The sequence below is a fragment of the Pipistrellus hanaki genome, assembly GCF_964339955.1.
Source record: "Pipistrellus hanaki genome assembly, chromosome: 16".
NCBI lineage: Eukaryota > Metazoa > Chordata > Mammalia > Chiroptera > Vespertilionidae > Pipistrellus > Pipistrellus hanaki.
Window position 1 is genome coordinate 578,479 of NC_140518.1, and position 25,496 is coordinate 603,974.

General features: G+C 63.7%; 4 protein-coding genes across 7 annotated transcripts; 3 read left to right on the forward strand and 1 right to left on the reverse strand.

The window, feature by feature from the left end:
• Window positions 1-200: 200 nt before the first annotated feature.
• PCYT2 (phosphate cytidylyltransferase 2, ethanolamine) lies at window positions 201-5,341 on the forward strand. The gene is made up of 13 exons (XM_084862038.1): window positions 201-390; window positions 1,822-1,910; window positions 2,081-2,242; window positions 2,385-2,451; window positions 2,647-2,731; window positions 2,864-2,908; window positions 3,478-3,616; window positions 3,798-3,880; window positions 4,080-4,157; window positions 4,270-4,335; window positions 4,433-4,498; window positions 4,604-4,692; window positions 4,771-5,341. Exons 1-13 carry the CDS (start codon window positions 302-304, stop codon window positions 4,880-4,882), a joined length of 1,170 nt encoding a protein of 389 aa, XP_084718164.1. The 5' UTR covers window positions 201-301; the 3' UTR covers window positions 4,883-5,341.
• Window positions 5,342-6,431: 1,090 nt separating this feature from the next.
• Window positions 6,432-10,953, reverse strand: ANAPC11 (anaphase promoting complex subunit 11; the record flags this gene model as incomplete). Of its 3 annotated transcripts, none has more annotated exons than XM_084862114.1 (3): window positions 6,432-6,713; window positions 10,395-10,514; window positions 10,848-10,953. In XM_084862114.1, the coding sequence occupies 3 exons, from the start codon at window positions 10,951-10,953 to the stop codon at window positions 6,568-6,570; spliced, it is 372 nt and encodes a 123-aa protein (XP_084718240.1). In that variant the 3' UTR covers window positions 6,432-6,567. The 3 variants fall into 3 exon arrangements, with proteins under 3 accessions (XP_084718240.1, XP_084718242.1, XP_084718241.1); XM_084862116.1 differs by having other exon boundaries at window positions 10,825-10,894; XM_084862115.1 differs by having other exon boundaries at window positions 10,728-10,864.
• A 116-nt stretch (window positions 10,954-11,069) lies between these two features.
• On the forward strand, window positions 11,070-14,044 carry ALYREF (Aly/REF export factor; the record flags this gene model as incomplete). The annotated part of the gene is made up of 6 exons (XM_084862113.1): window positions 11,070-11,300; window positions 11,669-11,800; window positions 12,843-12,990; window positions 13,340-13,403; window positions 13,491-13,659; window positions 13,755-14,044. 6 exons carry the CDS (start codon window positions 11,070-11,072, stop codon window positions 13,767-13,769), a joined length of 759 nt encoding a protein of 252 aa, XP_084718239.1. The 3' UTR covers window positions 13,770-14,044.
• A 4,850-nt stretch (window positions 14,045-18,894) lies between these two features.
• ARHGDIA (Rho GDP dissociation inhibitor alpha) lies at window positions 18,895-21,600 on the forward strand. Of its 2 annotated transcripts, none has more exons than XM_084862085.1 (5): window positions 18,895-19,041; window positions 20,314-20,612; window positions 20,838-20,914; window positions 20,994-21,057; window positions 21,326-21,600. In XM_084862085.1, the coding sequence occupies exons 2-5, from the start codon at window positions 20,339-20,341 to the stop codon at window positions 21,523-21,525; spliced, it is 615 nt and encodes a 204-aa protein (XP_084718211.1). In that variant the 5' UTR covers window positions 18,895-19,041; window positions 20,314-20,338; the 3' UTR covers window positions 21,526-21,600. The 2 variants fall into 2 exon arrangements, with proteins under 2 accessions (XP_084718211.1, XP_084718212.1); XM_084862086.1 differs by lacking the exon at window positions 18,895-19,041 and adding an exon at window positions 19,256-19,623.
• Window positions 21,601-25,496: the final 3,896 nt, after the last annotated feature.

The window sequence follows — 25,496 nt, forward strand, 5'->3', positions numbered from 1 at the left end:
CCAGGTGCGAGCCCAGGGTCGGCGCGCGTACGCCATTGGCTGCAGGCAGGGGTGGGCGTGGCCGTGTTCTGGAGGCGCAGACCATTGGCCGCGAGCGGAAGGGCAGGGCTCGGTTAATCGGAGGCCGCTCGTGCTCGCCATTGGCCGCGTGAGACAGGTGGGGCGGGGCCCAGGGGCAGGGCGGCGCTCCCCATTGGTCGCCCGTGGCGGGTGAGTCCCGTGTGACGGCGCGTGCGCAGGGCGGGGCGGCGGCGGCCGCTCGGAGTTTGGGGTCCGTCCGGGCCGCGCCGCAGCCGGTGACATGATCCGCAACGGGCACGGGTTGGCGGGCGGCGCCGAGCCGCCGGGCCCGGGGGGCCGGGCCGCCGTGCGGGTGTGGTGTGACGGCTGGTGAGCGCGGCGGCGGGCGTTGGCGGGCGGGGCGGGGGGCCGCTGCGCTGTCTCCCGAAGCGCGTCTTGAGCCGCGCTCGCCCGGGGCCTCGGGCGGCCTTGACGGCGGGGAGGGCGGCCGGCGGCGGACGCGGGCTGCGGCTCCCGGATGGAGGGCGCCCGGGACCCGGGCCGCCCCCGCACGGCAGCGGGCGAGCGGGACCGGCTCCCGGAGAAGCGCCTCCCGGAGGAAGGGGCGCCTTCCCCGCGATCGGCAGCGGCTGCGCACCGACCCGGCCGCGGCCCAGGGGGGCCGCCGTGGCGCAGGTCGCGCGCTTCCGATCTGGTGGCTTTAGTCCGTTCAGGGCCGCCTTCCCGGGGTCTGTGCCAGGCTCCCCGACGTGCCCAGCGCAGGACCAGAGGGGTCGCCCGGGTGTCTGGGCAGCGTCAGCGCGGGAATAGTGGGACCCAGGACCCCCACCCCCACCCCCCGTGCAGCCCGTGGGTCCTCTGGGAGCCGCACAGCAGAGCGGGGTGATGTTTGGGGCTCAGTTCGTAGCTTGCCACCCACGAAGCTTCCTCAAACCTGAGCTGATGGAAGCAGAAGGGGAAACACCCCTTTGGCGGCGGGCCACCTGCACCTGAGTCACCTCGGGGCCGGGGAATGTGGCTGTGTGTCTGTGGACTCCGACCTTGGCCCTGGCCGGGCCAGGTGCTCGCCCCAGCAGGTCACGGCCACAGGGCTGCAGTGACAGGGCCCGCTGGGGCCCAGGGCCTCCAGTGGGGACGGGGTCTCGGCCCCAGTGCCCCGGGTTTGGACTGCCCTCTTCCCTTACCCCAGGGCCAGAGCCCTGTGACCCCCAGGCCGGTGTGGTGAGAGGGGGGTGACAGGTGGCGCAGGTGGAGGCAGGGTCAGCCCGGAGGCTGGGACCCTCTCGAGGGCGCCGCCAGGCAGTGTGGCCTCCCCAGCATACCGAGCAGGTGGGACCGGCCCGACAGCGGCTGCCACCTGTGGCCTTCAGCCGAGGGCACTCTTAGCCAGGCGGATTGAGGCTAAAAGCTCTGGAACCAGGTGCCAGGGAGGGAGTGGCTGGCCTCCTGGTGGCTCACAGGTTTCCACAGCAGGCGGCTGCCCCGTTCACTGGTCAGACTTTGCTTCCGGTTGGCCCCAAAGACTGGCCACCTGTCAGGATGGTAGGGAGGTTAGCTCACCTCTCATTCTACAGCTGAAGGCCCACCAGGTGCTGTGCGTGTGGGAGGGGCAGAGCTGTGCGTGTGCCCTCAGTCCTCAGGACCTGCAGGTCTGCCCTTTCCCCGGGCCCGGCTGGCAGCGCTGAGCACCCTCCCCTCCCAGCTCAGCCTTCGCCGGACCCTGGGAGCAGCTCCCGGGCGGCCAGCCTGTGCCGTCACCGCCCACGGGCCGCCCGGCCTCACCGCCCGCCCTCTCCACAGCTACGACATGGTGCACTACGGCCACTCGAACCAGCTGCGCCAGGCTCGGGCCATGGGGGACTACCTCATTGTGGGCGTGCACACCGATGGTGAGGGGCTGTGCCCACCTCCCCCCCACTCGCCAGGGGCCCCAGCATCCTGGGATCCTGGTGGGGGCGGGGCCCCCTAGTGCCGATCTCGGGCCCAGGAGGACGGTGTGGCCGCTCGGGGTGGTCGGTGGCCTCCGTGTCACCTCCTGCCTCCCCTTCTCTGGCCCTAGAGGAGATCTCCAAGCACAAGGGGCCCCCGGTGTTCACGCAGGAGGAGCGGTACAAGATGGTGAAGGCCATCAAGTGGGTGGACGAGGTGGTGCCCGCGGCCCCCTACGTCACCACGCTGGAGACTATGGACAAGTACCGCTGCGACTTCTGTGTCCACGGCAGTGAGTGGCAGGCGGGGCGCAGCCTGGGCCCTGGGTCCTTCTCCGAAAGGAGCCCAGGCCTCGGGCAGCCTGGGACGGGCTGTGCCCTGAGGTGTTGGAGGCTGTGGGTTAACAGTCCTGTTCCGTGTGCCTGTCACCTTAGATGACATTACCCTAACGGTAGACGGCCGGGACACCTACGAGGAGGTGAAGCAGGCAGGGAGGTACAGGTGAGCCCGACAGGCCCCTCCCAGTGGCAGGGGTGTGCGGCCACGCTGTGTCCCCCGGTCGTGGCGGGATGGGGGCTGCACTGCAGAGCCGCCAGTTCTCTCTCACCCAGAGCCTCAGGGAAACGCTGTCTGCATGGTGCCCCCAGGAGGCGGTGGCCCAGAGCTCCGCCCACCTCTTGTCACCTCTGTCCCCAGAGAGTGCAAGCGCACCCAGGGCGTGTCCACCACAGACCTCGTGGGCCGCATGCTGCTGATGACCAAGGCCCATCACAGCGGCCAGGTGAGGCGGGTGGGGGTGGGGGTGGGACCTCCAAGGCACCTGGCTGCGTTCCTGAGCTCCAGGCGGTGGCTTCAGTGTCCTGGGTGTGGCCGCATCTGGAGGGGCCGGCCCAACCCTCCCCCTTCTTTGCAGGAGATATCCTCGGAGTACCGGGCGTACGCAGACAGCTTCGGCAAGGTGAGTGCTGCCGGAGCCACGGCCGCCACCGGCTCCCTGCCTCCGGGCGCTGACCAGGTACTGACCAGCACTGCCTGGAGGAGGAGCAAGGTCGGCCCACAGAGGCCTCTGACCTGGCGGCCTGGCCCTCTCTCCCTCTCCAGCCCCCTCACCTGACACCTGCCAGGGAGATGCTTTTCTCAGAAGGCTCCTCCAGGTGACCAGCGGTGGCCTGAGGGTGCGGGGTCGCAGGCCCCCCTCCTAGACCTAGGTGGTGGCAGCTGCAATGCCCTCTGTGGCCACGGGCGGAGCCACAGTCCCACCAACCACAGGGCCCCTGTCCAGCCCAGCCCAGATGTGTCCCAGGCACTGGCCAGCCCTACGTGCCCCTGCCTGAAACAGCACCTGAGCCCGTGAGCACTGGCGGCTGGGCTGGTTTAGTCCTGACCCGGAGCCCCTCGCCTGCAGCCTCCATCCCACACCGGTGCCTCCCAGCAGGCGGCAGGCATGGCAGCGACCCGGCTCAGCGGGGGACAGGCGAGGGACCGTCCACGGCCGCTGTGGCTGACCAGGCCTCCTCTCGCTTGCAGTGCCCGGGGGGGCGGAACCCCTGGACTGGGGTGTCCCAGTTCCTGCAAACGTCCCGGAAGATCATCCAGTTTGCCTCCGGGAAGGAGCCGCAGCCGGGGGAGACCATCATCTACGTGGCGGGCGCCTTCGACCTGTTCCGTATCCTCCGCTGCCCACCTGCCCCGGGGCCTCTGACCTCCCGCCCCGGGGGCCTCCGACCTCCCCCCCCACCCCCCCGCCTCTGACCTCCCGCCCTGGGGCAGCTCGGGGCACGGGGGGCGGGGGGGGGGCGCACGGGAGGGTAGCGGCCTGCCTTCACTTGTTCCTGAACGGGACACAGACATCGGGCACGTGGACTTCCTGGCGAAGGCGCACGGCCTGGCGGAGAGGCCCTACGTCATCGCCGGCCTGCACTTCGACCAGGTCACAGCCCGGGAGCCGTCCTGGGGCGCCTTGAGGGGGGCTCGGTAGCCCATGGGGAGCGAGGCCCCAGCTGCTGCCGGAGGCAGGGAGACGAGCTGAGCTGGGGCCTCGGGCAGGGCGGTCTGCACGCCTTCCCCACGCCAGGGGGTCCCCACCGGGGTCGCTGGCAGGGCCTGCTGACCGCCCCCTCTGGCCTTAGGAGGTCAACCACTACAAGGGCAAGAACTACCCCATCATGAACCTGCACGAGCGGACCCTGAGCGTGCTGGCGTGCCGGGTGAGCGCGGGGGGGCGGGCCTGACGGCGGGACCCCGGCAGCCGGCCTGTCCGTCTGCACTGGCCGCCTCGGCCAGCCTGGGTCCTTGCTAACAGCGGTGCCGTCCCCACAGTACGTGTCAGAGGTGGTGATCGGGGCCCCCTACGCGGTCACCGCAGAGCTCCTGGACCACTTCAAGGTGCGGCTCCCAGCGGCGGGTCCAGGAGGGCTGGGCTGGGCGGGGCAGGGGCCCTGTGGGTGGTCCCGGGAGGGCTCCCTGACCGGCCCCTCTGCAGGTGGACCTGGTGTGTCACGGGAAGACGGAAATCATGCCTGACAAGGACGGCTCCGACCCGTACCAGGTGGGCATGCGGCCGGGCGCCTGCTGCTGGGGCTGGTGGGACCACTGCCCCCCGGGCCTCACAGGAGCAAGTGTCCCCCTCACCTCCCCCGTCCCCGCCCTCCAGGAGCCCAAGAAAAGGGGCATCTTCCGTCAGATCGACAGCGGGAGCAACCTCACCACGGACCTCATTGTCCAGCGCATCATCAAGAACCGGTGAGGCCCCGCGCTGGGGAAGCGGAGCCCGAGGCCGGGCTCCCCGTACTCACGTCCCCGCCCCCGCCCCCGCCCCAGGCTGGAGTATGAGGCCCGGAACCAGAAGAAAGAGGCCAAGGAGCTGGCCTTCCTGGAGGCCATGAAGCAGCAGGAGGAGCTGCCCGAGAGAGGGAGCCACGTCGCCTTGTGATGGAGGATGTCCCAGGAGCCTGGCGGCCCCGCCCTGCTTCCTGCCTCCCGGCGGGCTCGCGTGTCCTCAGCTGCAGCCCCGACCAGCGGCCCCGAGGGCCGGTGAGGATGTTCCTGCCTGCTCCTCCCTGAATGGCGCCCCACAGCCCCTCCGTCAGGCTGCACGGAGGGAAGCCAGCGGGGTTGGACGGAGAGCACCTCCCCTCCGCCCGCTGCACTGCTGGGCCCGTCCGCCCCCGGAGGCTGCAGACAGCGTGCTTCCTGGTGCCCAGCTCGGCGAGTCCACTTCAGGGACAAGGACCCGAGGGGCCGCACCTGTGTGGGTGCAGGCCGGCTGCTTCTGCACGGCACCTCTGCCTGCGCTGCCCTGGTGTCCTGAGCGGCTCCCGGCCGCCTCCTGCTCCCCCACTCTCCTCGCCTCTGTGCCTAATGTGCAACCAAATAAACCTGGTGGGCGGTGCTCTGTGTCAGCTGTCAGCCCTGCTCCCACCACTGCCCAGAGGGCAGCAGCAGGCAGCGGGGCAGCTGAGTGACCTGGCAAACAGACCCCTCTGGCTGGAGCACCTGTCCCAATGGCGGCGAAGGCGGGAAGCTGGGGCACAGGGTCCGGGGCAGCCACGGTCTGTGACTCCAGAGCCAAGCACGCTGGCAGGGAGCCCTGAGAACAGAGGTGCCAGAGCCCAGGCCAGAGGCAGTGCCAGCAGGGAAGTGAGCCAGGCCCGAGGGGTAGCAGCTGGGGTGCCAGCTCCTGCCCAGCCGGTGACATTGGCCATTAGGCTGTCAGGAGCCCCTCCTCCCACATCCGTGTCCCAGGACAGCAGCCGTTGCCAAGGCCCCACGGGGTTCTGGGCCGGGCACTGGGCTGGGTTCAGTGGAGCCGACCATCCCAGGGCCTCCTTTCCTGTGAGCACATCGATGGGGCAGGAAGTGGTGTCAGCCTGGGGACAGGAGTCCCTCCCAGTGAACTGCCCTGTCTGCTCACCCCTGGAATGACAGGCCCACGGCAGCCACGCCCGCGAGGCAGAGGGTGTCACCCCGGGGCACTGAGGAGGAGTCAGGAGTCCCTGTCAAAGGCTCCACCCAGAAGCTGCCTCCACAGGAGCCTCCCACGGGCTGTCGCCCTGACACCTGAGGACACAGCCTGACGTGGGACACGTCCCTGGGCTGGAGGCACAGCCTCGAGGAGGTGGGGACAGGATGGAGACAGCGCCAGCACCTGCACTGCCCCCACGGTTCCTAACAGCCTCAGCACCTGCTGGGGACCCCTGGCAGAGGGACGGTGGCAGTGGCTGCAACTGCCCAGCCAGGCCTCCAAACCAGCTCAGCTTACCAGTGAGAAGCTGCCTGAGCCACAGGCCCCTGCCCCATGGCTCCTTCGCCTCCCCATGGGCAGGAACAGCCCCCAGGGCCTCTGGGGCCACCAGGCCCACTCCTGCCCCCCTCTTCCGGCTGATGCTGCGCTCCTTTGCCTCCCGGGCCCAGCGGCACCCAGGGCCCAGCGGCACCCAGAGATGTTTATTCATGAGAATTTTCACATCCACACGCACAGGAAAAGGCAGCAGAGGCCTCGGGCACCGCTCGGCGGTTTAATGAGACTCATTGGGTAAAGGTGTCCACCGGCTGAGGAAGCACCGGCAGTTCGGGGTCCACGGAGGAGGGGGGAGGGGGCCTCCAGCGGGCGGGCGCTCACTCCTTGAACTTCCACTCCTGGCGGCACATGGGGCAGTGCTGCTGCACCTGCTGCGCGTTGAGCCACTTGAGGATGCAGTGCATGTGGAAGCAGTGGGAGCACTGGCCCCACACCAGCGGGCAGTCGTCGCCCGGCACCTTGCCTGCAGGGACGAGAGAGCGGGTCACAAAGGCACGCAGCAGCAGGTGGGGCCGGCCAGGACCACAGGACGTTCGGCATCGGTGCCCAGGGCCTCTGGGAGAGACAACTGCAGGAGTCACCCCTGATTCTGAGGGACACCCCCCCCCCCCCCGTGTGAGCCCCACCCAGGGTGAGAGGCTGGGGGGCATCAGTGGCAGGAGGAGCCCTGGCCTGGCCCACAGCCCCCACCGCCGGCCTATCAGCTGGCACTGCAGCGTGGCCCCCCGACCTGCGATGAGACGCTGCAGCAGGACTGTCTCAGCGCAGCGGGAGCTAGGCCTCTTTCTTTAAAAAAAATATTAATTTTTATTTACTTCAGAGAGGAAGGGAGAGGGGGAGAGAGAGAAACATCAATGAGACAGAATCAGAGACCACCTCCCACACTGGGGATGGAGCCCAAAACCTGGGCCTGGGCCTGGGCCTTGACCAGGAATCAAACCCTGACCTCCTGGTTCATAGGTTGCTGGGTCTTTGGTCTTGTTGATAGGTTTGACACCAGCTGCTGCTTGTTTGTGAGATTTTAGCAAAGTCTGAAGCCTGAGCCAGGACATGCCATTCATTTGGAAAAGCAGCTACAAACAGCTTGGGTGAGACTGCCTATGGGATGGGTTGGGGGCTCAGGGAATCCCCAAGACAGAGCAAGTAGTGTGCTGAGGTTCAATCACTGAGCCCCGCCAGCCAGGCAACCTTTTAAAATAATTTCCTCTAACAAAAATACCACTTGCTTCCTGAAGCTTTTATGACACAACCAGAAAACTATACACTTAGAAAACACAAAATTATACACCTCACTCCCTGTCTGTGCCAGGAGCCCACAGCATGGGACACCCCCACACCCAGGGCCTTTCAGGTGCCTTACAAACAGGAGGAGAGCAGGAGCAGCCCGCCCACTGCTGGGTCCCGGGAGCCCACCGGCAGAGGCACTCCCTGCCCGGGCCAGGGCAGTCTCCCAGGGCTGCAGCGTCCGATGGCGACCTCCTCAGTAAGAACTCGGTCACGGGACTCTCACTCAGAGCTGCTGGGCCGCGGAGCGGACTCGGCCTCAGGTACTCTGGGTTTCCACACGGACTCCCATTGCGCGAGAGAAACTCAGGGCCACTTAGTCTCACAGGAAGCACCTGAGCTTGTCAGACGCCGCGCACAGCCCAGCCGGCTCCCTCAGCAACCACCAGCAGCCCACAGGTCAGACCAACGCTCCCCTGCCCGCAGCTGGCAGGGTCCACACAGACACCCAGCCCCGGGCCAGCTGGGATGGTGCCTGCTGGGCTGTGCAGGCCCTGGTGCCATCTTGAACACAGGCTCACCCATCCACCAGCCTCACCCCAGGGCAGTGCCACCAAAAAGACTTTTGAAGACTTCTTTCCAGAATGTACAAACCGTTGCTTAGAAAGTTGCAAGAGCCGAAACCGGTTTGGCTCAGTGGTAGAGCGTCGGCCTGCGGACTGAAAGGTCCCAGGTTCGATTCCGGTCAGGGGCATGTACATTGGTTGCGGGCACATCCCCGGTAGGGGGTGTGCAAGAGGCAGCTGGTCGATGTTTCTCTCATCGACGTTTCTAGCTCTCTATCCCTCTCTCCTCCTCTCTGTAAAAAATCAATAAAATACATTTAAAAAAAGAAAGTTGCAAGAGCTCCTCGGCTCCGAGACCTGTGAGCCCCTGGAAACAATTTAAATGGGTTAAAAGCTTTGCAGACGCCGGTGACCTGCCACAGCTAACCCGGCCGTGTTCTTGGACATCCCGTGGAGGGCGAGCCCTCGGGCCGTGTCTCCTTCCAGCTGTTTGCAGACCAAGTCCCAAAGGCAGCAGGAAACCCGGTGCTCTGAGCACCGGGTGGAGAGGGTTTGGTTACAAAGATTCCTGCTTTCACAGTTATTCCGGGGTTTACGTGCCATAATGGCACAGGAGGCAAGTCCATCCACGGGGAGAAGTTTGCGGACGAGAACTTCATCCTGAAACACACAGGCCCTGGCATGCTGTCCTTGACACAAACGGCTCCCAGTGTTTCATCGCACCGCCAACCTGAGCGGTGGGAGGGCAAGCACGCGGTCTTCGGCCAGGAGACGGGAGGCATGGATGTTGTGAGGGCCACGGAGCGATTTGGGTGCAGGAATGGCAAGACCAGCAAGAAGATCGCCATTGCTGACGGTGGACAACTCTAATAAACCTGACTGTTTTATCTTCACCACCAACCATTCCTTCTGTAGCTCAGGAGAGCACCCCTTCACCCCCATTTGCTTGGAATGTTCCATAATCTATGTGCTCTGGCCAGTTTATTGGGTTCCATCGTTTCCTTACCCCTTACCAGGCTAGCTGGGTTGCAGAGTTAAATTTATGATTATGAAATAAAAACTAGACAGTTATCTGTCTAAATAAATAAAATGGATTAAAAAACACTCAGTAAAGCCAATCAATGGCTACCTCCGGCTCTGGGCAGATCGGATCTGGACGGATTAGCTCCTGGTGATAAGATTTCCCCCCAAAGCAGATGAGATTAAGCCTGGAACAAAATAGCATTTGCTCATCGATGTTTCTTTTTTTCTCTTCTTTTCTTTCTTTTTCTTTTTGCTCATCAATGTTTCTAACTCTCTATCCCTCTCCCTTCCTCTATGTAAAAAATCAACAAAATATATTTAAAAATAAAATAGCGTTTGCACTAACATTCCACCGAGGTTTGCATTTCACTGTGAGAAGCTAAGTCCTGTCGCTATTCTGGGCACTCAGCCCCCCGCCTTTTCCTCGGGGCACCCAGCCCATGGCCGAGTCCTCCCCTTGGGTCTGACGAAAAACTCAACCCACCGCAGCAAACGTCTGCTTTGGACCTAAATAGACAGCAAAATATTTCTACTTGGCAGAACAGGCAGGAAACAAGGGAACCACAAAGGAGAAATCCAGTGAAACCTGATGGTCAGCAAATCACACACACACACACACACACCAGCTTCCTAAAGGGTCGGAGGTCAGAGAGAGAGAAAGAGGCTGCTCCAGACCAAGCAGCTAAAAAAAGACAAAAAGATCAAACAGGCAGCGGGCAGGGCGATCAAACGCGGGATAAACTCTCCGCCCACAGGCAACAGGCCGGGGGCGGCTGGCGAGCTCGGAGCGGGACGAGGGCCGGCAGCGGACACCGAGGACCTGGCCGGTGGCGGGCGGGGCGGCGGGCGCATCGGAACCGGGGAAGCGCGGGGGTGAGGGGCCAGTTTACCAACCACTTTGAACCATGTCCCCCATCCAGGAGGCCCAGCGGGGCTTCCTCACGGCCCCTCCGTCCGGGGGGATGTGTCTCCTTACAAAACTCCTTTTCTGGTCCATTGTTTTCAAAGAAGTTCAACCCCGCTCTTTGCCCCACGCGTGCTCCAGCCCGGACCCCTCACAAAACGATGGCGTCCTGACCCACGTTCGGACCCAAACCTCCGACCTTCCTTCTGCCAGCTTTTCTCCAGGGGAGGGACCCCAGAGGGACTCCAGAGCCCAGAGATACCCCAGAGGGACCCCAGAACCCAGAGCCCAGGGGGACCCCAGAACCCAGGGGGACCCCAGAACCCAGAGCCCAAAGGGACCCCAGAGGGACCCCAGAGCCCAGGGGGACCCCAGAGGGACCCTAGAGCCCAGAGCCCAGGGCAGACGCCGGGGCGGGGGCACTCACAGTCCGGGCAGCAGCCGTTGAAGGCCATCCTGCAGATGCCGCAGTTCTCGTCGTTGGCCACCCAGAGCCAAGTGGCCACGCCGTTCCAGCACTTAATCTTCACCTTCATGGCGGCGGGGCCTGCGGGCGAGGAGAGCGCGCTGCGGCCGAGGCTGCGGGGCGACCCCGCCGTGAGGGGCCGGGGCCGGGGTCGCCGCGGGAACCCGGGCGCCGCAGAGCTCGGACCGCACTCGGACCCGTGCGGAGGCCGCCGAGGGGCCGAGCTCCCGCCACCAGCCCGGCCTCCGGGGCCGCAGACAGTCAGGGACCCACCGCGCCCCGCACAGGGCTCACCCAGGAAGCCGCCAGGGGCTGGGGTCGGCGGAGGGGAAGGGCGGGAGCCGGCCCCACCCACGCCCCGCCCACGCCCCGCCCCCGGGAGGATTTAAACCGCGCGCAGCGCTGCCCGCCTACAGTTGCTTCGCCGGCTCCGCGCGGGAAGGTCTGAAAGGAGCGCGCTCGCAGCCCGGCAGCTCTCAGTCCCGCCCGCCCAGCCCCGACTCCTGCGCGCACGCGCCATCCCGCCCCTCGCTGCGCCCGCAACCAATCACCGACCGCGTAGGGGACGCCGCGCCGGAAGTGACGTGCCGGCGTGCTGACGCGCGGGCTCGAGCTGAGGCCGATTCCGCGCCCGCCATGGCCGACAAAATGGACATGTCTCTGGACGACATCATTAAGCTGAACCGGAGCCAGCGGGGCGGCCGCGGCGGGGGCCGGGGCCGAGGCCGGGCCGGCTCCCAGGGAGGCCGCGGAGCGCAGGCCGCCGCACGAGTGAGCCGGGGCGGCGGGCCCATTCGGAACCGGGCGGCCCTCGCCCGCGGCGCGGCGGGCGGCGGAGGCAGGAACCGGCCGGCGCCCTACAGCCGGGTAAGTGCGGCGGCCGCGGCGGGGCGCGGCGGGCGGGGCGGCGCGCGGCGGGGACGGCGGTGGGCGGGGTCGGGCCGGTGGGCGCGGGCTGCGGGCCGGGCGGGAAGGTCGCGCGCCGGCCGGGCCCGGGAGGGAGGCGGGGACCCTCCGCCTTTGTCTGGGCCGGGCAGCCGGCCTCGTGGCGGGGCTTCGGGGACGCCGGCGCGGCCGCCGGGCGGCGGGAAGTTAGTTGGAGGGGACGGAGAAGTTGCGGGACGGGCCCGGGCGCCGCGGGGGCGGGGGCGGAGGGCTGGCGGCCGCGGCTGCGAGGGAGCGAGAGCCGCGCAGAGGGACTCACGTTTCTGTTTTCGTGTTTCTTCCCTTTTCAGCCGAAACAACTTCCCGACAAGTGGCAGCACGACCTCTTCGACAGCGGCTTCGGCGGCGGCGCCGGCGTGGAGACCGGCGGGAAGCTGCTGGTGTCCAACCTCGACTTCGGAGTGTCGGACGCTGACATCCAGGTGAGGAGCCGCGCCCCGCGGCCGTCCCCCGCGCGGAGTTAGTCGCTTTGCCTGGGGATGTGGTCCCGGGCCGCCCCGGTCAGGGCCCGTGCTCCGGGGGGAGCGAGGCTGCTCGCTCCGGTGTTGGTCTCCGCGGTCTGCGGAGGCGGGGTCGTGCGTGTCCCCGGCCGCAGGCCCTGAGCCCTGTGTCTCTACCTGTTGTTTCACTTCCCACCACCCTCAGTCTCACTAGTGGCCCGCATTCCAGACCCGCCTTTGGCTGAAGCCCCTTCGTTTGTTTTTTGCTTTCAGTTATTGGTTGAGTCCCAGAAGGGTCAAACTGGTTCACTGGCTAAGCGATGGTACCGTGGGGTCAGGTGTAGAGAAGGCGGGGTCAGGGTGCCCCGCGCTCAGCTGTGGGAGGACAGAGCGAGGCCGGTGAGCACTCACAGTGTCTCAACGCTTTTTTTAAGGTGGTTTCTGGCATCCACTGGAAACCGCTTTTGGTGACTCCTCTTCCCTCGCTGTGCCTGCGGCCGGAGTAGCCCCACACTCTGGGTTCCCTCTCCAACTCCCAGCCTGCCTGAGTTCAGGGAAGTTCCCATGGCAGCGCTTGACTTGAGACTTTGCGGCAGGCTTGAGTAGGAGGAGGGGAAGGTGAGCCAGAACCTGCCCTGGGGGAGGGGCTGGGGCAGGGCTCCCTGATCAGTGGGCCCTTGGAGCTGGTACGCACGGCAGGTGGTGTCCCCGGCTCTGTGATCTCGGCCTTTGCTGGCGGTTGGCACTGTCCTCGGGTGTGTTGTCAGCTCCTTTGTCAAGGAAGACAGCGACTCCAGGGGTGCCCCTCGCAGGGGGGCTGTGTGGTGCAAAGGTCAGGCCCTGTGCTGGCAGCTGGAGGTTGCTGTCTTGCCTGCCCCGTCCTTCCCCACGTCCACTCCCACTGTCCTGCCCCACCTGGATGTCTGCCCGCCCCCCAGGGAAGTGCCCTCCAATAGCTGACCTCCGGGGGGCTGTCCCTGGGCCCAGGAGGAAGGCGTGTGCTGACAGTCTTCCTGCCCCTCAGGAGCTGTTTGCGGAGTTTGGGACACTGAAGAAGGCTGCCGTGCACTACGACCGCTCTGGCCGCAGCCTGGGAACCGCCGACGTGCACTTCGAGCGGAAGGCAGACGCCCTGAAAGCCATGAAGCAGTACAACGGCGTCCCTTTGGATGGTGAGCTGGGGGTGGGCGCCGGGGAGCTGAGGGCTGCACCATGTGCTTCCCCCTGGTTGAGGACACTTTGCCTTTACCCCTTGCCTCCCATTCTGCACCCTCTGCTGCCCCTTCCCCTGGACCCCCTCCTTGAGCCCCTTCCCGAAGCTTCACCTTCCCAGCAGCCCCCGGTGCTGCTCTGCAGGCGGGCTGAGGCTGTCAGGGTCCCCCCACCTTTTCACCTGTAAGCAGTGCCACCGGATTGAGGCGTTGGCAGGCTGCCCTTGGCACTGTCTTCTCCTCCCAGTGGGTCCAGGGGTCTCTTGGTGGGTTCCGCTGACGGGAGTGTGCCCCCTTGTGTTCTGCGCAGGCCGCCCCATGAACATCCAGCTCGTCACCTCACAGATAGACACGCAGCGCAGGCCAGTTCAGAGGTGAGTCGGGCGTCTGGGGAGCCTTCGGGGGGCTGGCCTCGGCTTATCTCCAGGCCCCAGATGTGAACACCCCCTTCTTCTCGCCAGTGTCAACAGAGGCGGGATGACTAGAAACCGAGGATCCGGAGGCTTCGGCGGCGCTCGGAGAGGCGCCCGCGGAGGCAGCCGGGGCAGAGGCAGGGGCACCGGCCGGAGTTCAAAGCAGCAGATCTCCGCGGAGGAGTTGGACGCCCAGCTGGACGCATACAACGCCAGGGTGAGTCCCGGCCGGGGCTGGGGCGGGCCGAGCGGGAGGAGGGGAGCCGCCTCTTTGGTGGAGGCCTGACCGCTGACCCCTTTCTCCTGCTGCAGATGGACACCAGTTAAAGCACCAGGAGTCCGGCACGGAGCTGGGCCAGACGTCCCGTGCCTGCTTCCAGAGGGCGGCCGGCGGGCTGTGGCCAATGATGGAGTTGTTTCTTCTGTTTTGAAATAGGATTTAAAACTCATGTAAAGATTTTTCTTTTCCTTTTTTTTTTAAATTCTGAAACAAACCTGTTTTGTACTGAGTTATTTTTGGGATAAATTTTACTGGTTGCTGTTGTGGAGGAGGTGGCGTTTTCACCTTTGCCATAATAAACAGAAACGTGTGTAGAACTGGACCTCTGATTCGATTCATCGTTGGAGCCCTCAGGCTGGGGGCGACACTTTGGTGCTGACCGGGAGGGAGGAGAGGGATAGGGGGAGGAGGGTGACCTGTGGTGTCCTGGCAGGCTGGCACTGGAGCTGGGGAGGCGGTGGCTGGGCGGTGGGGACGGGGAGGAGCCCCAGGGACCCCCCAGCCTTGCAGCTGGGACCAGAGGCACGACCAGAGGAGGGGTGCCTCTAGCAGGAAGAGGGGCTCATGCATGCTCGGCCAGGCCTCTCCTGGAGGCAGCCTGCAGCTCAGGCTGTTCCCAGTTCCCAAGGGGCTGGAGTGTGACTCAGGAGTGGCCCTGTCACTGCCCCCTCCAGTGCTGTCCCTGCAGAGCCAGTGGCTGTCACATTGCAGCCTGTGGAACTGGAGGCACTGAAGGACCTCGGAACAGCCGAGCCTGACAAGCTGCTGTGGCCCAGGGGGTGGATGTAACCCGTCGGGTTGTCTAGGCAGAGGCAGGCACATCCCTGAGGAGGTAGCCTTGGGCAGAGGCGTGGCCAGGCAGGAGACTGCGCGGGGAGTGTTGGCAGGAGTGGTGGGGTCATCTTGGGTCCCTGCTGTCCAGAAGCTAAAGTCATTACCTGAGGGAGGGGTGAGGTCTCCAGGCCGGAGGGCATAAGTGCTGGAAGTGCCAGCCTCTGGGGTGGGGAGCTGGGTGGTTCCTCAGTTCTGGGGACCTGAGGGCCGGCCAGGTGCTGGAAACAACGGAACAATAAATCTCAGCCGAAACAGGTTTGGCTCAGTGGATGGAGAGCCTGCAGACTGCAGGGTTCCGGGTTCAATTTTGGTCAAGGGCATGTACCCTGGTTTCAGGCACATCCCCAGTAGGGGGCATGCAAGAGGCAGCTGATCGATGACTCCATTGATGTTTCTAACTCTCCCTCTCCCTTCCTCTCTGTAAAAAATCAATAAAATATATATTTTAAAAAATCTCAGTGAAAGGCTGTGGAGGAAAATGGGGGAGGGGAGGACGGGGGGGACTGGACATTGGGAGGGAAGCTCTACCTTAGCGGGAAGGCCCTGAGGTGAGGGCCCTGGTGTGGCTGGTGGGAGGGGCTGGCGTGGAAGGAAGGGGCTGGGTAAGGAGGGCTGTGGGCAGCTCTCTGGCCTCCATGGGTGACATCCATGGACACTGCCTAAGGTGCATGTGGAGTGGGCTTTTGTAGTGTTTCAGTGTGCAGAACTTGAGATGCTTGTTTTAGAAAACGATTTTCAATTGAAAGAAAACTTGGGAGGGGTCGATGGGGGAGAAGGGAGACATGTAAAACTTTCAACAATAAAGATTAAAAAAAAAAAAATACAACATTCAGTGGGCACAAAAGGCTGGTAATACACACAGGGCTGCCAGGTGAGCCCTTGTCCTACAGGCGTTGTGAAATGAGAGCTCTATCAAGGTAGTGTTTTCCCCTCAGTGTACAACTCGGTGATGTTACTGTGTTCAGTCACACACCACCAACATTCCAATTCCAGAATCTTCTCATCACTGCTCAGCCCTTCCTCTCCCGGATGGGCAATGGGCCGCTCAGTCTCTGGGTTTCCCTGTTTGTTTGTTTTTTGTGTTTTTTTTAATATATATTTTATTAACTTTTCACAGAGAGGGAAAGAGAGTTAGAAACATCCAAGATAAACACTGATTAGCTGCCTCTTGCACACCCCCTTCTGAGGATGTGCCCGCAATCAAGGGACATGCCCTTGACCAGAATCGAACCTGGGACCTTTCAGTCTGGAGGCTCTATCCACTGAGCCAAAACTGGCTTCAGCTGAGTTTCCCTGTTCTGGGTGTGTCACACAGGAACGGTTTGCTCGGGGCCTTCTTATCTGGCTGCTTTAAGTTCCAGTTCGACACTAACCAGCTGACCTCCCGGCCAGGGCTCCTGAGGATTTCAAGTTCATCCACTTCATGGCACGAATCAAGGCTTCAGTCCTCTAATTGCTGAGCCACCTGTGACAGATGCCTCATCAGCCACCTGTGACGGGTTTCTCATCAGCTGCTGGGCCTTTGAGCTGCTTCCCTTTTTGGCTGTTAGACTAATGCTGCTAAGCTCATTATTCACACGTTACGTTATGGGATTATAAAGATGGCTATATTTTGCGTAAGTGTTTACATGATTTACTGTAGTGAGATGTTATTATTAACGAGTCACCCTAGGATCAACTGACTATTTGGGGGTAATAGCAATAAATAATGCATCATTCAAGATTTTCACGTACAAATGAAACCATAAGGTAATCTTGTTAATTTTAAGAACATCAACTTGTCTCATCATTTAGCCCAAGCTATGACAGAGTTAATTTTTTTGTTCTCTACACAGGTTGCAGAAACAGTTGTAAAACATTTTAGCACAATAGTAAATTAATATATAATAAAAATTAATGTGAGCATACTAGTTTGTAAATGTACAAATCCATCATAAACACACCATTCAAGTTACCATAATGTTTTAATAATCTTTTTTTGTACTTATTAAACACTCAAGATTTCATAACAACAGTTAAGAACATCCAATGTCCACCTTTGGGGGTCCCTTGGGTACTTAATTCACTCTAAATATTGACAAATAACAGAGTCATTTCATCTGGTTTTATTTTTCTCCACTATATTTTGAAGAGATTAAGTAACTGATGAGGTTTAAAAAAAAAGAATTCCAGCATAGCTGGTTTGGCTCAGTGGCTAGAGCATCCTAGAGCATCAGCCTGCAGACTAAAGGGTCCTGGGTTTAATTCTGGTCAAGAGCACATGCCCAGTTTCAGCTCCATCTCATCACTGGTGTTTCTATTTATCTCTCCCTTCCTCCCTAAAATCAGTAAAAATATATTTAAGAAAAAAGAATTCCCGCTAAGAAATGCCAGTGAATTAGAAAATGGCCATTTTTCGATGCCTAATAAAATGCCTGCTGAGAACGATCCCCATGTCCTCTGACGCCATGGGCTTGAGAGGCCCAGGGCACCTCTGAAAGTTTACTGGGGCTCCTCCAGCCGGAGCCCTGGGGGCAGGAGCACCCACAGCACAGAGGGCTGGGCAGGCAAACCCAGAGGAGCCTGGGCAATGCTCGGCTCTCCACATCCTGGTTTCCTCAGCCCGAGCCACAGCACAGGGAAGCAGCTGTGGTGTGTGTAGCCATAAAGATTGGCTCTTTGTCTGGGTTCCTGGCACGGCTCCCACAGCCCTGGGAATGTGCTGGTAGGAGTGTCCTTTTATCCAGAACAGACGCCGCTCACAGTCGGGTGCGGTGATGTGATGGTTCTGGTGGCCCTGGACAGTGTCCCGACGGCTGCTGCCCCCGCCCTCTGGGGAGGAGCCGAGGCTGGAGATGAGTCAGTCACCACAAACTGGTGGTTTAACCAACCTTGCCTTCTCATGAAGATTCCATAAAAGCCCCTAAACCATGGGTCTGAGGAGGTTCCAGGTCAGTGAACACACGAGGTGGTGCTGGGAGTGTGGTGGGCCCGGACAGAACATGAAACCCCAGTACACCCTCCCTTCCCTGCCCCGTGCATTTCTTGCAAGTTGTGTCCTTTATAATAAACCGATGATCCTAAGAGCTTGACTGAGTTGTGTGACTTATTTCATGGAATTTTCTAACCGAGGGTGGGGAGGTCGTGGTAATCCTCAAATGTGCTGTCTGCTGGCAAAAATGTGGGTCGGTGTGGCTCAGTGGATAGAGCGTCAGCTTGTGGACTGAAGGGTCCCGGGGTTCAATTCCAGTAAGAGGCACATGCCCAGGTTTTGGGCTCAATCCCCAGTGAGGGGCGTGCAGGGGGGGACCAATCAATGATTCTCATCATTGATATTTCTCTCTCCCTCTCTGAAATCAGTAAAAATATATTTTAAAAACAAATTTTGAACTTTCCAGTTGCACATCAATGAGATGGAGGTCCATCCTATAGACAACCCTCTAGAGTCTAAGCCCTTCGGAAAGAATGCTCATTCACGCCGAAACCGGTTTGGCTCAGTGGACAGCGCGTCGGCCTGCGGACTGAAAGGTCCTGGGTTCGATTCCAGTCAAGGGCATGTACCTTGGCTGCGGGCACATCCCCAGTAGGAGGTGTGTAGAAGGCAGCTGATCGATTTGGTTTCTAACTCTCCCTTCCTCTCTGAATTTAGTACAAATACATTTTAAAGAGAAGTTTTGAGCTTTCCAGTTGCACATCAGTGAGATGGAGGGCCATCCTATGGAGTCTATAGAAGCCCTTAGGGAAGGAAGTTCATTCCAAGTCAGACCGCCTGTCCGAGGCCAGCATCCCCGCGGGGCAGGAGGACCGCCTCACCGAGGCCGAGGCCGAGGCCGAGGCTGCGCCTGCGGGGCTGTTCTCCCCAAGAAAGGCTCCACTCGGAGGATCCTGAGCTTCCTTCTTCTTTGGGGCGCTGTCCGGGCCCCGCCTGCTCGCGTTTCCGGTCGGTTGGCACCCTCCGCCCCCGCAGAGGCCCGGCTCGGAGGCCGCGGGGGGCGTGAGCGGTCAGTGTGCCCTCCGGGGGCGCCAATGGCGGGAGGCGGGAGGCGGGAGGCCGGCCGTCGCCGACCCGCGCTGGGCTCCGCGGACCCGGCGGAACACGTGGCCGCACGGTCAGCTCGTCCCACCCGTTCCGGGCGCCTGACGGCACATCGCGGGCGGGAACGCCACGACATCCCGGTGGGGGACACGCAGGAGCCGAGACACGGCTCCGTCCCCTGAACTCGCGGGCTGGGCCGTGGGGGCGCCGGCGACCCGAAACGTCCGCAGCGAAGGGCTCAGAACCCGCAACCGCACATCTTCCCGGTGTGGGGCTGGGGCTCCGCAAGATGGCGGCCGCGCGCTCCCGGCAGTCCCCGCGCCCCCGCGCGTGCGCCCTCTGCCGACCCGCCCGGCGCGAGCGGAAGTCGCGTGACCCCGGAAGTGGCCAGCCGGGCGCGCGCGGGCGGGGCGCGGACGTTCGTCATTTCGTGCGGGAGGGAGTGCGAGCGCGGCGCGGTCGAGCCTCCGGTGAGCGCGGGGGCGGCGGCGCGGCGGCGGGGCGGGGGCGGCGGCGGCGGGGCGGGGGCCGCGCCCTGGTCCGTCCCGCCCGCCGCGGGGTCTGCGCGGGGCGGGGCGGGGGCGGCGGTGACAGCGGGCGGCGGCCCGGGCGCAGGGCGGGTCCCGGGCGCAGGGGCCCCACGTGCGGGCCGGGGGCGCGGGCCCGCGGCCCGGCGGGTGCCGGCGCCTTTTGTGGCCGCCGCTCGTGCCCCGCGGCGCCCCCGCCCCGCCGGTGCGCGCGGGCGGGGACCAGGCCCGTCGCCCCTCCCCTGGGGAAGGCGCGCCGGCCCCCGGCGGTCCCCGCGCTTCCCACCCCACCCAGCGCCGCCCAGATTGCGGCCCGGCCTGCGGAAGTGCCGGGCGGCGGCTTCGCCTCCGTAGGATCCCGTCGCCTGCGGCCGCGCTCGGTGGCGTTAGTGCGTGAGCCTTGGGGACGGATCCGGAGGAAGCGGCGGGGGACCGGGAAGAGCGGGCGGGCCCCTCACGCCTGCCCGCAGGCACGCTCGCCCGGAGAGCCAGGCAGCCCTTTGTGGGATCTGGTGACGCGGGCAGGTGCGGGCTGCCTCCCCCGGGCACCCCGGCTAGGCCCCCACCACCGTGCACGGCTCGCCGGGCCGAGGGGCTTTCCGACGCCCCAGGATTGCGGGGAGGGCGGGAGGGATCCCAGGCTCACGCCCTGCTCCCGCTGCAGCGCGTTCCCAGCTCCAGGTCTCAAGCCCTCCCGCGGGCGGACACCTTGCGTTCCTCCGCCCTTCGAGACCCACCTGTGGGGCTCCCCTGGCCGTGCATCGAGGCCTGGCTCTGGGCTGGGACGGGGCCCAAGGGGCATTCCCGGCCGGGGAAGCTCCCAAACCAGCAGGCGGGGGCCCTGCCGGCGAGGGCCTGGGCAGCTTAGAAGAGCAGCTGGACTCGAGGGGACTCTCCGGGGCCTGGCCAGTGGGACCGGGGTCACTGCCGCTGCTCCCTGGAGTGCGGGTAGCAGGCTGCGGGTCCCCGTTAGTCCTGGGAGGCATTCTTAGGGTGGAGCCCCCTCCGAGTGTCCCCGCGGGTCCCCTGAGGTTAGTGTGGCCCCTCTGGGCCCTTGGCTAAGCTCTGGCTCCTGCTCCAGGAGGCGCCTCTTCCCCTCGGGCACAGGGGGGCCTGGCCTGCAGAGGCCTCTTCACACAGCCCACCCTTGCAGCCAAGGGGCAGGAGGGGACCGCGGTGCGTCCCCGCAGGCTGCCACAGTGCCCCCGCCCACAGGTGCCCAGATCCAGCGAGAGGGGAGATGGCCGAGCAGGAGCCCACCGCCGAGCAGCTGGCACAGATTGCGGCTGAGAACGAGGAAGACGAGCACTCGGTCAACTACAAGCCCCCGGCCCAGAAGAGCATCCAGGAGATCCAGGAGCTGGACAAGGACGACGAGAGCCTGCGCAAGTACAAGGAGGCCCTGCTGGGCCGCGTGGCCGTGTCCGCCGACCCCAACGTCCCCAACGTGGTGGTGACCCGCCTGACGCTCGTGTGCAGCACGGCCCCCGGCCCCCTGGAGCTGGACCTGACAGGTGGGCGGCACCTCCGCTCCCGGATAGCGGCCTCCTGTGTTTTCTGGGGACCTGGCGCCCTCTGGTGGGGGACACAGGAAGTGCAGCCGAGGGCTTGGCTTTGAAGGCTTTGGCTTTGAGGGGCCTGGGTCCCTCTGGGGCAGCGGGAGGGGCAGTCCCGGGTGGGAGGTGCTGAGGGCAGTGGCTGCCCCGCCTCAGCCTCCTAGAGCGCCGTCCTCCACACAGGTGACCTGGAGAGCTTCAAGAAGCAGTCCTTTGTGCTGAAGGAGGGTGTGGAATATCGGATAAAGATCTCTTTCCGGGTAAGGCGGAGGCTCCGGAGGGGCCAGGCCAGGCTGGGGCTGGAGAGCCCGGCTGAGCCCACTTGGTCCCTCCCTGCAGGTGAACCGCGAGATCGTGTCTGGCATGAAGTACATCCAGCACACATACCGGAAAGGCGTCAAGAGTGAGTGAGGGTGGGCGCCAGGCCGAGGGAGGCGGCCGGCGGCTGGGCTGGGAGGGGGTCGGAGCACGGGGCCCAGGGGTCCTGGCTCCCGAGGGGTGAGGAGAGGCAGCGTGGGGAGGGGTGAGGAGAGGCAGTGTGGGGAGGGGTGAGGAGAGGCAGTGTGGGGAGGGGTGAGGAGGTGCAGCTTGGGGAGGGGTGAGGAGAGGCAGCGTGGGGAGGGGTGAGGAGAGGCCGCGTGTGCCCTGACCGCGCTCCCCCTGCCCTGCAGTCGACAAGACTGACTACATGGTGGGCAGCTACGGGCCCCGGGCCGAGGAGTACGAGTTCCTGACGCCCATGGAGGAGGCGCCCAAGGGCATGCTGGCCCGCGGCAGCTACAACATCAAGTCCCGCTTCACCGACGACGACAAGACTGACCACCTGTCCTGGGAGTGGAACCTCACCATCAAGAAGGAGTGGAAGGACTGAGCCTGGCCCGGGAGACGGGCAGGGCGGGCGGACGGAGGGATGCGCGCGCCCCCACCCCACCCCACCCCACCCCCATACCAAAGTGCTGACAGGGCCCTGCCCAGGCTGCCACATCCCGACCGCCTCCTGCCCACCTCAGCCCTGCCTCCTGGATAGTCTAGTGTCCCGCTGCTTCTGCCTGTGCTGTGGGTGGGGCCGCAGCTCAGGCCCCTCCCCTCGGGCCCCTCCCCGGTCCCCACCTGCCTCACCCGGAGGCCCTGGCGTTCCCAAGGCAGTGGGAGCTCCGTCCCTGGGCCGTGTGGGTTGTCTGTTCCCCTCGGGGCGGGGCGGGGCGGGGCGGGGCGGGGCGGGGCGGGGTGCACGATGCAGGGCCTTGGGCCGGCCGTCCTTCCAGCTTCGCTCCTCCCTGGTCAGTTCACCCACTGCTGTCTGTAACCGTCTAACCATGATGCCTTAACATGTGGAACGTGTGCTGTGGGGCCGTCACTAACCTCTAACCCTGTGTCTGCATGAGCATGTGGTCTCCCAGTCCTGCCGCCCCATCTCAGTCCCTGTGGCTGGAAGGTGTGGACACGCTGCTGCTCCCCCAGCCAGGGCCTGGCCAGCGCCCTCCAACCCTTTCCCCTCCCTTCCCCCTCCCGCCAGGGCTGAGGGCCAGCTCCCGGGCCTGGGAAAAGCCAAATTGCCAAAACTGAAGTCACCTCCGGCACCATCTGAGAGGCCAGTGTCCTTACGCCTCTCCCTCTGTCCCAGTGGCAGCACCACCCAGCCCACGGCCCACAGAGCTCTCGGACAAAGCCAGCGCCCAGCCTCACTCGCCCTTGGGCCCCGGCCTGGAGGGCGTGGCTGGCCTGTCAGTATTTATTGCCTCCATATGTGCCGTCCTCTGGGCCCGCTGGCCTGCCACTCTGCCCCCAGGCTCCATGCCACCACCCCCGGCCCCCCCCGGACTCAGCCAGGACAACTGTGGGACCAAGCGTGCACAGTCGGAGCTGTCCCCTGTGCCCCTCCGAGGTCAGGCCCGGCTGGAGCGCACAGGAGCCTGTCCCTGCTTCTCTGACAGGAAATAAACTCCCCTGAGGAACCTGTGTGTGCTGCCTGGATCTCGGGAGGGAGGGCGGGCCCATTCCTCTGCGGTCCGAGAGCCAGGTGTGGCTGCCACTGCCCTGCCCCGACTGAAGGGCTGAAAGCCTGCCTCGCCCTTGGCAGAGGTGCCCGTGGGCGGGTCAGACCTGGAAACTCCCAAAGGACCCGGGATGGGGGGGCAGGCAGGCAGGCTGTGGTTCAGTGACCTGCCCTTGAGCCCCTGACACCCACTCCTGGCCTCGGAGGAAGTGCCCCACCCCCAGAGAGGAAGGAGCTGTCCGTGGGGCAGTGCATGGAACCAAGGGTGACTGGGCCCAGGGAGTGTGGGGGGGCCTGAGGCTGCGGTGCCAGGGTAGAGAGGAGGGCAGTGCCTGGGGCAGGGCCAGGGCTCCAAAGGTGGATTGGGAGGGTGGAGCTGTCCCAGGGAGCCTTCAAGGGCCACCGGTAACACGCACACCTGGCCCTGGATGGGATAGGGCGGTGGGTAACCCAAGCCCCAGACGGGGTCAGTTCCACGCACCCCTTCCGCCCTTTGATTCCCTTAAAATGGTTGTGGCCCGGCTGACTCGGCTCTGAGGCTGAGCACGGACCTATGAACCAGGAGGTCGCAGAACATGCTCAGGTTGCAGGCTCGATCCCCAGTAGGGGGCGTGCAGGAGGCAGTGCAGCAGTGATTCTCATTGATGTTTCCATCTTCCCCTCTGAAGTCAATAAAAACTTTTTTTTCTAAGTGGCTGTGTCCCAGGCTGGGGCAGGAGCTGCTGCTTGCTGGCCATGCCCTCCCCGCCTGCCACTCTTCCCAGAGCTTATCAGCAGGAGCCCTGCCAGCTGGGTGGCCAGGAAATGCCCTCCTGCCCCACAGGTCAGCGACCACAGGTCCTGGCCAGGACGGCTCCCGAGGGCTGGCCACCTCCCCTCCCTACAGGACCCTGTGGTTCCCGGGGGGCTGTGCCCTGTGCTGGGGGACAAAGGGTGCTCCCCGCTATGCCGGCTCAGACAGCACCAGAGCAGCCCAGGAAGCAGCCTGGCCCCAGGCTCTGCATTCCATGGGCAAAGGCCCTCCCTGTCCTCGCGCAGCACCGGCCGCCCCAGCCCAGGGGACAGGCTTGGGTGGGGGAGGCAGGGGGCTGGCAGAGCCAGGCCTTTCCCTCTAACGTCAGACGCAGGCACCTGGGAGCCAGGAGGCCGCCCCTGGGGAGGCCGGTGGGGGCGGCGGCAACACCAGGGCAGCCGGTGGGGCGGCGGCTGGGGCCTGGCGCGGGCCGCGAGGCGTCCTCAGCCCAGAGGCCCGTTTTCGAGCTCGCGTTTTCCCAGCTGCACCCGTGACCTCAGACCCCGAGTGCCAAGTTGTACAGGCGCACCGCCAGCAGCCAGGACTTTGTCCTGGCTCCGCCCCGGCGAAAGGTCACGCAAGGTGGCACCGACGGAACCTGCATGACGTGTCTCTCGGTCCCAAGTCTAATCTGATCTTTCGGGGTGCACCCTGAACCCGTCCACCCGGTGCTCCTGGGCCTGGCCGCCTCCCCAGCCAGCCTGTGGTCCCCCTCCCCCAGCCATCCTCCAAGCTCCTGCCTCCTCACCCACCCCAGTGGACCCTCCTTCCCCGGAGGGGGTGCCCTCCTGCCCCACAGGTCAGTGACCACAGTCACCAGAGCCGGACCCTGGGTGAGACCAATCCCGTCCCTGTGACAAGGATCTCCAGTCCCCAGCACTGGCCACCCTGCCGTCGCGCCGTGTCAGTCCACCAGGCCACGCTGACTACAGCTCCACCAGGCCACGCTGACCACAGCACCCGCTTTCCGGCTCCGCTCCCACCTGTGCCCTCACCGTGGCACAGCCCTGCGTCCCCACTGCTGCTCACCCTGGTGTCCACCAGCCTGCTGTTCACCCCTCACCCCTCGCACCCCAACCCGGCTGCGGTGGGAAGGGATGTGTAATCTGAGGACTGTTTAGAAGAGGAGCATTTATCACAACATTGAGCCGCTCAAGAGTTCAATCCATATTTATTTATTATTTTTTAATATATTTTAGTGATTTTTTACAGAGAGGAAGGGAGAGGGATAGAGAGCTAGTAGAAACATCGATAAGAGAGAACATCGACCAGCTGCCTCCTGCACAGGGTGAAATTGTTTCTATTTCTCCCTCTCTGAAATAAAATAAAAATAGCCCAAGCCAGTTTGGCTCAGTGGATAGAGCGTCGGTCTGCGGACTGAAAGGTCCCGGGTTCAATTCCGGTCAAGGGCATATACCTTGGTTGCGGGCACATCCCCGGTAGGAGGTGCGCAAGAGGCAGCACACCTCCTACTGGGGATGATTCTCTCTCATCGATGTTTCTGAATCTCTATCCCTTTTTCTTCCTCTCTGGAAAAATCAATAAAATATTTTTAAAAAAAATAAAATAAAAATAAAAATGCATTAAGCAAACAAGAAACCACCCCATGACCCAGAGCCCCAGTCAGGCTCTTTTCCCAGGCCTGGGACGGGCTGCGGCCACCTGGGCTACGGAACAGAGGCCGTCACACCTGCCTCACGGTGAGCTCCTCAGCTGCAGCCACAGAGGCTGACTCAGCTGGAGTGGGTTCGACGTAGCCAGCGGCCTGACCCTCACCTGGCCGCTCCCCCTGGGTCCCAATGTCTCCTCTGCAAACACTTCACTGGGTGCTCTGGGGCTCCCTCCCACCGTCACCAACGAACACACATGGGTCGCCAGTGCCTTCACTCTGCCCCCCTCAGCTGAAGAGACTCGAGCCCCCGCACTGAAGCATCTGCGGTCTGAGGTGCCGCCATTTAGATGCTTCAGGTCTGGGGCTTCAGTCTAGATGGGATGCAAATGTCCCTCGTCTCAGGTCCCCAAATGCGGTCAGTAAAACGGGGTCACAGCAATG